Genomic DNA, 13,575 nt, shown 5'->3' with positions numbered 1-13,575 from the left:
TCTGATCAGAAGTCCTCCCAATGTTTTAAACACTTCTGCCGCCACCGCTGACTGACCCCCCCGCAGCCTACAGCTACAATGCTGCCCTCTGCCCACCGTCTCCCACGCTGCCAGTGGTCCCTCCGGCCCCCTCTCCCCATCCCCACGCAGCTGAAAAAGTGTTCCCTCTGCACCCCCACCAGCGGATTGCATTCGAGCATCTCATGTGGTAAAAAACCACATGCGATTGCTCCTGCAATTCAATAAATATTATTTGCAGCACATAAGATCATGAGACCTGTCATTCGACCGGCGTTTCCGCACATTGTTTTGAATGGTACACATTTTGTGCATACAATCATTCGATTTATCGCCCAGATGTGGTTGAAATCGAATGATTGCATACAATATCTCACAAGTGTATGGGCAGTATAACATTAAGCTGTACCAGAAGTATGGAGAAGGCTTAGAATGGGTCATGACCCAAAACATATTAAAAAAGCATGCAAGGAGTTTCTGATGGCAAAAAAGTGAAACACACATGCATTTAATTTTCTGAAGATAAAACTAAAGACAGATACTGTAGACTCACGATGGTTAGGATCAGGCTGTAGGTTAGGAGGGTTAGAATACTTACCACCCTCATGTCATTATTCTGCACATCGGGATGCTGTTGTCAGTCTCCTGGCCGCCGGCATCCCAAATGAGTTCTCGACAGATAATTTTATGGTAAAATGGGGCTGCATTCACTGGGATTTGGTTTCGCTTGCATAAAGCAGGAGAAACAAAATCCCCTATAAAACTGCAGCTTGCAGATTATATGGGCTAAATGGAAATTGCCATGAGAAACATTTACTGCTGGTAATGCTGGTTGTAACTTTGTTTGCAGACAGTGGGCCGAATGTAATAGGGTGAGAGTTTCAGAAAGTGAGAGATTTTGGGAGAGTTTTCCCCTTTTTTTTAAAGCAGCAATCAACTACATGGCAAAATCAACCTGGTTTTGCCATGTAATTGATTGCTGCTTTAAAAAAAAGGGGAAAACTCTCCCAAAATCTATCACTTTCGGAAACTCTCACCCTATTACATTTGGCCCAGTATTGGAAGTGCTGGATACTCACTGGTGTGATGGATTATTGCTGGTTTCAGCTATGAGGTAGGAAGGTCCCAGACTGCATCCGATCCCAGCCAAGCCTGCCCAGCTCACAAGCAATACAAGCAATTGTGCAGCTGGTGCAACTCGCAGGCTCTGGTGCGATGCGCATAGGACCTGCTGTCATTCACATGCAAATTGGGCGCTCTTTTCCTGCGATCGATCACTGCAGTCGCAGGAAAAGAGCCCAAATTGCATAGCGTATGGGTGTCTTCAGATTAAAACTGCAAAAAAAATTGCCAGAAAATGCCCAGAATACAAGTTGAACTGGCACAGGTGGCTGGGAACAGTTTATATACAGATGTATCATCAGGGTGGGGATATGATACTTGCTGTCATGTGTTTGGGGTGATGCTAAAATGACTCCAAGCACATAATTTTAGCCCCACCCATTGATGTGAAGAGCCTGGCCCTGCCCGCGAAGTGTTGTTATTAAAATGGATCCATTGTCCTGTATCCGGTATCCTGATATTTGTGAATAGTGGCATGCTGTATTACAAAACACATTCTGTATATTTTTGTCAGTCATGTGTGAAATATCACATACTGTATCCAGTTAGAAAGCTGAGTAGCACAAGCCATTTTTGGAGCTGTGTATAAGTAGTTGGTTATGGCTCGGGGATTATTAAAATTAATCAAGATTTAAAGTAAATTTGGCAATTTCAGTCACTTTTTACCAGCTGTCACTCTGGAACACCTCTTCCCCAAGCCCGTAGGAAACAAATACCGTACAGAGTACAGATTAACCCATTACGGCAAGCTGGTAAATATTTTTGTGAGGCAAAACAGGCTGAGCAAAGTATATTAAAAAAACAATCCACAGATCCTCATTATAAACCAAAGGGGAGAGGGTACTTAGATCTAATTTTACTGTTTTCTGCAGTTGATTGCCAACTTTTATTACCAGCTGAGCTGCCAGATCTCGAGAAAGAGGCGCAGGCTTCCAAAATTATGTGGTGTTGAGTGAAAAGTCGGAGAGAGTGTACAAAGAAAGCACATATTTTATGAATGTACCTGAAGAATCAGCGTAAGCCAGGTCTCTCTACTTTCCTATTTTCTAGTGCCATATGCTATATACTTAAAAAAAAATTGGGGGGCTTTTTCTTTCCCGTTAAAGAAAATTAATGAGCCATTTTAATGCAAATGTTTATACGGCATCAAATCCAGCAGCCTACGTAGATTTCCTAAATGAGTCTACAGCTATGTTTTATGAACACCTTTATAACGTTTGCTCCAGCGTTCTAAATGCAAACATGAGAGAGGGGGAGAAAGAAAATGTGCCTCACAGGTCAAAATGGCATTCAGGCCTTCCCCCCCTTGACATACAGTAAAATCAGCTTCCACAGCGAGTTTATAAGGACTGTTAAAAATATAAATATTTGAATCCTTCTCATTATTCAAGTGCTATGAAGTAATCAAAGGAGATGTCAACCCGTCAGCCGGTACAAGACCTTCTTCCTTCGTGGCACAACCAGTATAAAACACCTGCCTTTTAAGTTTTAATCCAAGCAAAACACTTCAAATAAAAGCCAGCAGGTCTAATATATCACTGGTAGGAAAGGGAGTAGTCTCCTTTTTAATTTTTTGGGTAAGGAAACATTATCCTCTACCGTACCTACAGTTTTCTATTACTGTGGAACTGAAAGAAACAAACTTACATACAAAGCCATTACTCGGACTACACCGACTTGTATCTATTCTCACTAGACTGACTTATATCTCAAAATATATCCTCACCCGACCTCTCCGCTCTGTACAAAATCTGCGTCTCTCATCCACACTCATTACTCGCTCCCACTTACACTTGCAGGATTTTAGTCGGGCAGCACCCACCCTATGGAATGCCCTTCCACACACACTCTCCCCCAAGACTCTCCACTAGCCTCCAGACTTTCAAGCGTTCCCTGAAAACTCACCTCTTCGGGCAAGCTTATCATATTCCAAAAACCCCACATAACCTCCAGTAGCATTCCTATCTAATTGCATCCCATCAGGACTGGCTAGTAATCTGGTGAGACTGCCATGCTATGGAATCCTATCCTTATGTATCCCTCCTATTATCCCTATAGATTGTAAGCTTGCGAGCAGGGCCCTCCTACCTCTATGTCGGGTTTGTTTCTACCCAGTTTGTTTAATTACTGTTGTTTCCAATTGTAAAGCGCAATGGAATATGCTGCGTTATATATGAAACTGTAAGTAAATAAATTAAAAACTAATTAACGTTGCTTTTGCAATGTCACAAATTAGTTACTTTGTGTGCGCACACCAACATTTCTGTGTATTGAATTATTTGGTACTCTTTACCTAGAAGGGCGCCCATCGCGGGCATCGCATGTACATCGCATGCCATTATAATGGCATGCGATGCGACCGATGCGATGCCCGCGATTTTACATAGAAATACATGTTAAAATGTATATCGCGTCGGTCGCATTGCATGTGACCGAAAAATCGCATGCGATGTGACCGACGCGATTACCGCGATTTCCCATAGGGAACAATGTTAAATGTCCCAATTGACCCGATTTTCCATAGGGAACAATGTTAAATGGCCCACAGAGGCCAAATAGGCACCCTGAAGTGTGAAATGGCCCCCCCCCAATTGTTAACGCCACCCCACGATCAACGTCAACCCAAAACGTGGCAAGCGCAGCGGTACGCGTCCTACGACCTTTTCATACCCCCACTATCCACGTCGGCGTGGAGTTGAGAATAGAAAGTGTGGCGAGCGCAGCGAGCCAAAGAGCCCGAAGCGTAGCGAGCCCCTCGAGGGGACACAGATACCTTCACAGGTATACGCGTCCCCTCGCGGGCTTCACAGGTGTCCGCGTCCCCTCGCGGGGCTCGCTGCGCTCGCCACGCTTCGGGCTCGGTGGCTCGCTGTGCTCGCCACACTTTCTATTCTCAACTCCACGCCGACGTGGATAGTGGGGGTATGAAAAGGTCGTACGACGCGTACCGCCGCCCCTCGCGGGCTCGCTGCGCTCGCCACGCTTCGGGTTCACGTTGATCGTGGGGTGGCGTTAACAAGTGGGGGGGCCATTTCACACTTCAGGGTGCCTATTTGGCCTCTGTGGGCCATTTAACATTGTTCCCTATGGAAAATCGGGTCAATTGGGACATTTAACATTGTTCCCTATGGGAAATCGCGGTAATTGCGTCGGACGCATCGCATGCGTTTTTTTGGTCGCGTGCGATGCGACCGACGCGATTTTTTACCTTGCGATGGCCAAGATCAAAATCGTGGGCGCCCTTCTAGGTAAAGAGTACCAATTATTTTTATCAAAGTATTAAAGATACCCCTAAACTTTCTGATTTATGACACTATCTGTTAAGTAAATGTAATGCTGAGTTATTGGATTTGGGGTTCATGTGTCTATTTATATCCAATCAGCTGTTGATCCCATTCTGTGTTTGTGTGCTCATCAGGTGATTACATTGGCCGTGTGTTTGACCATGCGTCTGCATTCCGTTTTTGATAACATCTTAATTAAAGCTGCAATCACACATCATCGTTTTTATTTGTACTTTTGCTGAAGCTTTTTTCTCTCCAAGGATGTAGTTACCCCATAAATATTACTTTTTTTGTTTCCCCTATGATGCCTATAATCCTTATTATAGACACACCATTGTTGGGAACTATATTGCATTATATTTATGTTCCAAAGACTCTTTGATCACTGTACAAAGTCATATACAACTGTGGTTATCAAGTTAACTCCATGATATGTGGCAAATTGTAAGGGGGAGATTCTCTAAGCTTCAAAAGTGATAAAATGGAGAGTGATAAAAAGCCAGCCAATAAGCTCCTACCTGCCATGTCACAGACTGCGTTTGAAAAATGTCAGATAGGAGCTGATTGGCTGGATGTTTATCACTCTCCATTTTATCACTTTTGAAGCTTAGTGCATCTGGCCCTAAATCTTTACAAGCAACTCTTAAAACAAATGAGCAAAAAGTAAAGTGGATCAACTATTCTTTCTTATTGGTAATTAAATGAAATTAATTTCTTTTATGAAGACATTACTTGTTTAAAGGCCCCCATACACTAGGGCGACTTGTCCTTAGGACAAGTCGCCCCCGACTACCCCCTGAGCTTCCCCGGCTGCTCCCCGGGGGAGCTTGATTAGATTGGCACTTGATGTGCCATTTTTTACATGTGATAAATCGTCTCGATTTATCACATGTAAAAAACCCGGGGAGAAGGGGGGGGGGTGGCTACAGAGCAGGGCTGCTGGTGGGAGCAGGGGGGGCTGGGGACACAGGCGGCATAGAGCCGGGCAGAGGAAGCCGGGAGCTGTCAGTGCTAGAAAAAAAAGCCTATACAATGAATGGGCAGCCTGTGATTGGCTGAGCGCTCTCTCAGCCAATTGCTGACTGGCTGAGAGAGCACTCAGCCAATCACAGGCCGCCCATTCATTGTATGGGCTTTTTTTTTTTTTTCAGTACTGACAGCTCCCGGCTCCCCCTGCCCGGCTCTATGCCGCCTGTGTCCCCCGCAGCGTCCCCAGCCCCCCCTGCTCCCTCCACCACCGCGCCGCCCCACTAGGTCCCAAGTCGGGTGGTCGGACGTGCAGCAGGTCCGACCACCCGACGCAGATCCGATGCGCACGGGACCGCGCATCGGATCTGAGGGGACATCAAAACTAGCCGATTTTGGTCCGATTTCGGACAGATCCGACTGATCTGGCCGAAATCTGACCAAAATCGGCTAGTGTATGGGGGCCTTTAGAGTTGAGTATGATACTGTGCATGTAACCTCAGAAGGCCTTTAACTTGTATACTTTATCCTGACAGGTGGATGCATTACGGTTGAGACTAGAAGAGAAGGAATCATTTCTTAACAAAAAGACCAAGCAGCTTCAGGATCTGACTGAAGAGAAGGGCACGTTGGCCGGGGAGATTAGAGATATGAAAGATATGCTGGAAGTCAAAGAGAGAAAAATCAATGTCCTGCAGAAGAAGGTACTGTTCTCACAGTGATGATTTATGCAACTTCCCATCCCATTTTGCCATTGTTATAGTTTTAAGGTGCCCATACACGGTACAATTATTGTATGCAATTTGGACTAGATCGCATCGCATACATTTTGCAATGCAGAGATGCAATGAGTTGCAATCTAGTACAAAAATTATGTGCAGCACATTCTTTTTGAGCTGTGCGATGAGATGTGTGACGGGAGTGCGCATCTCATCCCACCCAGCAATTGTACCATGTATGGGCACCTTTAGTGCTTTACTGTATAGACCATTCTTTTACAATGTTCTTTTCTGTATTGATGTCACACACATCCCCTGCCACCAGGTCATACTCCAAAGTTATAACACTGATCGAAGGATGACCCCTCATTAAGATTTACAGGGGAGAACTCTGGTTGGTCCTAAAGAGATTCTTGTGAACACTCAATACTCTTTGAGGAGGTTTGCTTGTAAACTTACTAAAGCCGGTATACGTTCACTAAGTCGACAAGAGGAAGGTTTACATGCATTGGGTCGACCACTGAAGGTCAACAGGGTCATTAGGTCAAAAAAAGTAAAAAAAAACATATCGACCTAATGACCCTGTTGAGCTAACCCCTTGTTGACCTTGATGCATGTCGACCTTCCTCTTGTACGCCTTTTGAGCCATACCCACTAAAGCCGTGGTAGAGAACTAAGTAAAGCCACATCATTTTAACATTTATCCTTTTATATAAAAAAAAGGTGTGGTACTTATGTATTAGCAGGGCGCCCAGGGCGTAGTTTGCGTAGTGGTGTATTGAGAATACCAATACACCACTATGCTGCTATGTAAACTACGTAACTCACGCTAATAACGTAACTTACGTAAACTACGTTATTTTACGTAACAGGAGCTGTTTTAATACATATTGGATCATATCCCCACTATCCACGTCATACCCCCATTATCCACGTGGGCGTGGAATTAATTTTATAAAGCTCCCCGATGTACGCTAATTTCGTACATCGGGGAGCGTGGATCTGGCATTGGCGCGCACACAGGAGGGGGAGCACAACGCTGCCGCCAGGGACATGTAAGTATAAAGCACCACACACACACACACACACACAACATCATATCCCCACTATCCACGTCATACCCCATTATTTACGTGGGCGTGGAGTTAATTTTATAAAGTGTGGCGAGCGCAGCCAGCCACCGAGTCCGAAGCATGGCGAGCGCACGCGGCTATGTGTCCCCTCGCGGGGCTCGCTGCGCTCGTCACGCTTCGGGCTTGGTGGCTCCCTGCACTCGCCACGCTTTATAAAATGAACTCCACGCCCACGTGGATAATGGGGTATGACGTGGATAGTTGGGATATGACGTGGATAGTTGGGATATGATGTTGTGTGTGTGATGCTTTATACTTACATGTCCATGGCGGCAGCGTTGCGCTCCCCCCCCTGTGTGTGCGCCGATGCCAGATCCCCGCTCCTCGATGTACGCAATTAGCGTAGTGCCTCTGGAGGAGCAGGGAAACCGTGTGATGCTCCCCCAGCGGCAGTACGCTGAATTACGTACACCGGAGTGATGCGCCGCCCGCCCTTCAGTGCCCCTCCGCCCACCCTTCATCGACGGCCGCCCAGTAAGTACACAGGCAGTATTAGCAGGACGCCCGGCTACGCTACGCTGACAACGTTGCCTAAGCTACGTTGTCAGCGTAGCCGGGCGCCCGGCTAATACATAAGTACCAAAGGTGTCTTTGTAATGTGACTTGATTTTTTTTATTTTATCTTGTGATTAATCAAGCTGAACACTCTGTATCTGAGAGGCTCTGTAGATAGGTGCTGCTTTCACATTGCAAATGCCATTTCGTACCCGGGATTTGGACACAGGTCCATCTCGGGAGCCACCTGGCATTTGTGCAAACTGGGGGCTAACAGCGACCCATCTTATTGCTGGGTTGCTGACATCATCCAGATGTGGGCTAGAGCGACGACGCGTCATCAGGGGTGGGGGAGGAGTCAGCACTAAGGTGACGTTGTTGCCTCCTCCATAGAAGTGAACGGACCCAGGTCGCTCTACCAGGTTATCCATTCACACTGCCCAGCAACCCGAGTCTGACCCAGGTAGAACCCCTCTTTTTACCCGGTTCAGGTTTCTGGACAAGGTATTTTTCAAAACGCCCTTTCACACTGCACAGTGACCTGGGTTGACTCGGCAAGAACCCAGGACGGATATATGGGCCTTATTCTAGTTCACTCTTTCTGACAAAATCCGTCTTAGATGGACAAAACCATGTGCACTGCAGGTGGGGCAGATGTAACTTGTGCAGAGAGAATTAGATTTGGGTGAGTTATTTTGTTTCTGTGCAGGGTAAATACTGGCTGCTTTATTTTTACACTTCAATATAGATCTCACTTTGAAGTAAAACCTCACCCAAATCTAATTCTCTCTGCACAAGTTACCCTTGTGGGACCCTTGTCCCCCCTTTCCCTTCTCTGCTCTAAAGTATACATATTAATATCTTTTAGACTTTCCTGGTACGTTTTGAGATGTAGGCCATGCACCATTTTAGTTGCCCTTCTTTGTACAGTCTCGAATGTATTTATATCGTTCTGGAGATATGGCCTCCAGAACTGAACACCGTATTCTAGATGATGTCATACTAATGACCTATACAGTGGCATTATTACTTATTTCTACTGCTGATACCTCTCCCTATGCAACCAAGCATCTGACTTGCCTTCTTCATTGCTTTGTTACATTGCCTGCCTGCCTTTAAGTCCCCTGAAATAATGACACCTAGATCCCTCTCTTCCTCAGTAGTTTCCATTATAGTGCCATTTATACTATAGGATGCACAAGGACTGTGCCTATTAATCATCTACAGCATGGGTCTTCAAACTGTGGCCCTCCAGATGTTGTGAAACTACAAATCCCAGCATGCCTTGCCACAGTTTTGCTATAAGGGAGTGTTAAAACTGTGGCAAGGCATGCTGGGATTTGTAGTTTTACAACATCTGGAGGGCCACAGTTTGAAGACCCATGATCTATAGTATATGCAAGACAGAGGGGGTTTGCAGGTGCACTATGCACTCATTACTGCTAACATATATTACTTTTATATTTCATTTATGAGGTTATTAGCATACATTTGGCTAAAGATATGTACCTGCCCACCACGTTAAGGTCACCTCTTTAGAGCAGGTCCCTAGCACTATGGGATTCATGCCTGGGGTGCAGGGCACCCCCAAATCAGTTCAGCAAAACCACCCCAAGGCATTACATAAATAAAATATAGCTGTGAAGTGTAGTATAGTGTAAAGTGTCATAGAATGTAGGGTATGTGAAAGCAACTAATAGTGATAAAGGGTGTGTCAAAAGTAAAAAATTGTGAAAAAATATGTAAAAAAATACATATAAAAAGACATACAGAGAAAAAATGATGATATGTTTATGTGAGTCTATGTGTAAACTAGCGATACCCAGAAGTGGTCCAGCCAGACGCGCCCGCACCCAGACAATTACCCCAAGAAAACTGACATGTCAGTTTTCTTGGGGTAAGTCCTAATACTTTATAAATGTCCGTTTGCACAACTGACCCAGTTCAGACATATCGCTGGTACAGACTGGCCAATGTTCCATTAATATTTCGGATATTCAATTGAACGACTGAACTATTGTATAACCATCATTAGTCTTTGAATCTGTATATGAAGTTCTACAATGTAGCAGCCGCAGGATTTTTCCAGTACAAGCTCTGCTCTGTATATACAGTACACAAGTGTCACATATCAAATGAATCAGCTGAGTCTTGTAGTCACATTCTGTTGTGACTAAGAAAAAAACACATTTTCGTCAAAAGAAAATCCACAGTGTTAGCAGAGTTGTACAGGACCTGGCGGCTAACTCACGCCGGTCATCTCGCATTGCATGATGTATTGAGGCTGAATATATGAGATAACATCTGTATGGGAAATTCAGCGGTAAATGTATGACGCTTGGAGAAGTGGTTATCTATCCCTATAAAGAACGTTCTGTGCTAGATGATAATGCTCCAGCCAATCAGCTCCTTACTGTCAATTTACATATTGGAGCTGATTGGCTGGTGCATTATCACCTTTCACATAACATTCTTTTTGGTGGATAGATATCGCTTCTCCAAGCTTCATACATTTACCCCTGAGTGATGTATACATCAAAGCAGGCAAGTCTTAGCTGGGTGAGAGTCACTATATACAGCTATTCCAGTCCAATAACCATTCACTTTTTTTCTTTTTAATTACTGTTCTCCTATATGATTGATGTCCAGTCATGCAATAGATAGCTAGATGATTATTTCCTTTTCTAATCTAAGTAATAATTGAAATAACCTTATTTAATTTCTATACCTTGTTGCTTTGTTGGCATTAACTGTCTTGCGGTGTTGATTTACAGCACACGGCATCTTTCCGATCGAGAACGGAGAGAGAAATAATTGCTGCTTTGTTGTGCGCTCCAGCTGAGCCGTTTAATGGTTCATTACGGCAGAATGTGGTAATGCCATGTCTGAGCTGGAACATATTCCCAATGCGTTTCATCCATAATGCAACGTAATAAAAATAGGCCTGCAGTGAAGAAGCCAATGAAAGTAAAAGAAAAAAAAATGTGATCCCGCCAATAGATTGCCATTCCAGCACATGTTTAATTACTGCAGAGTTTCCCAAAGAGGCAATCTCCAAAAGTTTTGATTGTTTAACCTTTCAAAGGTTCATCTTAGTTATTTTGGCTTTACATTTGTTGGTAGATTAATCACAGGCGAAATGTTTCCCATGTCTAAACATAAATTATCCCCATTCACTGTTTATTCTTTTCATTGTTCAGAAAGAATTTTTTTTTTGTAAGCACAGGCAATCTAGAGAGCATCTTGGCATTGTGATAACTGAAGGAATGAGGAAGATTTTTACAATTTTGGATCGGTTATATAGAATGTATATCCGTTATTCTGCAGAGACCTAAATCTGGCGAGGTAATACTAAACCCAAACATTTTACTGTTAGTCTGCGGCTGATTGAAGCATTTCAAAATTAAATTCCTTTATTTATGTCATCGGCAGCGTTAACTTAGAAATATCCTTCTGTTTCGGCGTGGCCTTTCCGCTGGGCTTCGTTATAGAATGTCATTTATTACAGCCACTATTTATGTTTCAGGGTTCTATGTTAACTAGCCAGTAAATTTGAGAACTTCATATAACATTTTGTTCTTGAAGCCAAGGAAACACACACACACACACACACACACATATATAATATAGTTTTGGTGCAGTGTGTTGTATCAGCCTTGCCTACTTTTGAAAACTAGTTTCAGGGAGATTATAGTTGGTAATAGAATTGTGCACAGCGCCCCATTGAGGGGGCATCATGCACCACCCAAAGGGCGTGACTAGTTCCATATATGGAGAGATTGTGAAAAGAGATTGTGAACGTGGCACCTAGAAGCGTGGGTGTGCACTGCTACATCTGAGAGGAATCTTTTAAAATGACTTCTATCCAAATGTAGATGAGCCCCAAAGCAGTAAGTAATAGATACTATACTTAAACGTAAAGTGCTGGGAAATGGCGCTGATGATTCAATGTACAGATGTATCGGGCCTTATTCTTGCTGGCGATCCGCCAGCAGCATGGCGCCTCCATCTGACTGAGACGCGTGTGCGTCCCCCACGCACGTGCGCCTCAGTGGCGGGGCGGCGAGGCGGACGCAATACTGTCCGCCTCCCGCTCGACAGGGCTGGGGGGGAACCTCTGGCCACTGTGGGGGGGCAGCACCGTCGGAAGGGGACGCGCGCGCACCTCGTGCGCGCGCGTCCCCCTCGTGCGCGCGCATCCCCTTCCGGCATACAGATGGCGGCGGGGCAGGGGACGGCGATGGCGACGCCATCGCCATCCCCAGCAAAGATGAATCCCGCTACATCTGTAAATGTATCTATCTCTCATTCCTTTTTTTCCACAAAAATGTAACAGTGTAATGTGGGCTAGGTGACATGAGGGAGATTTCTAGACTAATGTGGGAGAGAGGGAGATTGTTGCTATTTCAGGGAGTCTCATGGAGCATTGGATGTTCTCTGGTCCTACATCCAATGGTCAGCTAGTCACTACAAAGTGAAATTTGTTTTTATTGGTCACAATGTTGGAAATAATGTCTGTATTGTTATGTTGGGGTAAAGTAATGGTTCAACTACATTAACACATGTAATTTTAGGTTTTTGTTATAGATGCAGTACAGGTTCCCAGAAAAACATATAGATGTTCCTGGTTAGAACATGCTTTAGATCTGCATTTCTTGGGTCAGCTGCTACTTTTAATGTACAACAAAGTTAAGTTCTAACATTGCATTGACTGCTGAACCACACACTACATAGACCAATGGATAAACCATTTTTGGCATTGTGATGCACCATCCAATGCCAGATGGGACCACATTCTCTTGTTTGAGATATAAAAGTTTGAAAATCAGTGGCGGCTTCACTGTGACTGGCAGTAACTTCCTTTTGGAAGTCTGACTTGCCAGTCACCCAAGGCAGTCCCATTGGAAGGTGTTCCCTCCCTCCAGGATGCCTCCATGGGCTCCTTTGGCTGCAGCCCATAAAATCTGGGGTATGCACATGCACAGTACCAAGGCCGATACAGCACTTGTGCTAGTCTCGGTGCCTGTCATATGCAGTGTACAGGTGCTGGGACTGATATTGAGCTTCTATGGGCTGCACACTGCACCTATATTTTTTATACTTTCGATCCAAAGTGGCGGTAGCATTAGTGCTGCAGAAACTGCAAAGTTGCCATCTTCCCTGTGATTTTCCTAATGCCCAGGCGCATAAGACTCTGGAACAGCAGCAGAGTATCCTAGTGCCCGGAGTCTATTGTGCTGTTGGCTAGAGAGTTGGCTGCAGACTGTAAATGGGAAAGCCTCTCTTTATGCGCCAATGACTGTCCCTTGGTCCATAGCAGTGGACACTCTGTAAATATGCACATGTGCAGGATGTTTCTCACAGCACACCCCCGGCCCTCCCCTCTCCATCCTTGGCAGCATTATCTGGGGGGCGACAACTGGCATCTTTCTTTAGGATAGAAAGAGAAGCCTGGGATGGGAGAAGCCTCAGAAGTTACATTTGATATGTTCTATGGCATAATGTATATAATGTATAAAAAGGCCTGTTATAGGGTTTATGTGCTGGGTTCACACTGGGCTATATATATATATATTTATATATATATATATATCTATATATATATATATATATATAGATATATATATAGCTATATATATATATATATATATATATATCTTACATTTGCACAATAGAAACCCAATATGTCTTTTAACAATGTCATTCCACATTGGTCATGCAGCTCAGCCAATGCCCAATATATCTACAGATAGGTTGAGGCATCTGGCTTTGTGTGGAGGCGGTCCGTCTTTACACTGGCTACAGGGATTGAAGGCAAAGCTCGCTGTGCAAATTCAA

The 13,575-nt window shown here is 44.4% G+C and overlaps 1 protein-coding gene across 12 annotated transcripts in view; it reads left to right on the top strand.

Moving 5' to 3' along the window:
• Positions 1-13,575, top strand: part of ERC2 (ELKS/RAB6-interacting/CAST family member 2) — an 875,436-nt gene that overhangs the window by 237,491 nt on the left and 624,370 nt on the right. For all 12 annotated transcript variants that reach the window (XM_083156222.1, XM_083156227.1, XM_083156223.1 and 9 more), the window contains one exon: positions 5,927-6,094. In XM_083156222.1, coding sequence (XP_083012348.1) covers positions 5,927-6,094 — 168 coding nt within the window. The remainder of the gene's footprint in view (positions 1-5,926; positions 6,095-13,575) is intronic.

Source organism: Crinia signifera, chromosome 8, assembly GCF_055691185.1.
Source record: "Crinia signifera chromosome 8, ASM5569118v1, whole genome shotgun sequence".
In the NCBI taxonomy this organism is placed as follows: domain Eukaryota; kingdom Metazoa; phylum Chordata; class Amphibia; order Anura; family Myobatrachidae; genus Crinia; species Crinia signifera.
The sequence above is the reverse complement of the archived record's forward strand: the minus strand, read 5'-3'. Positions and strand labels throughout refer to the sequence as shown.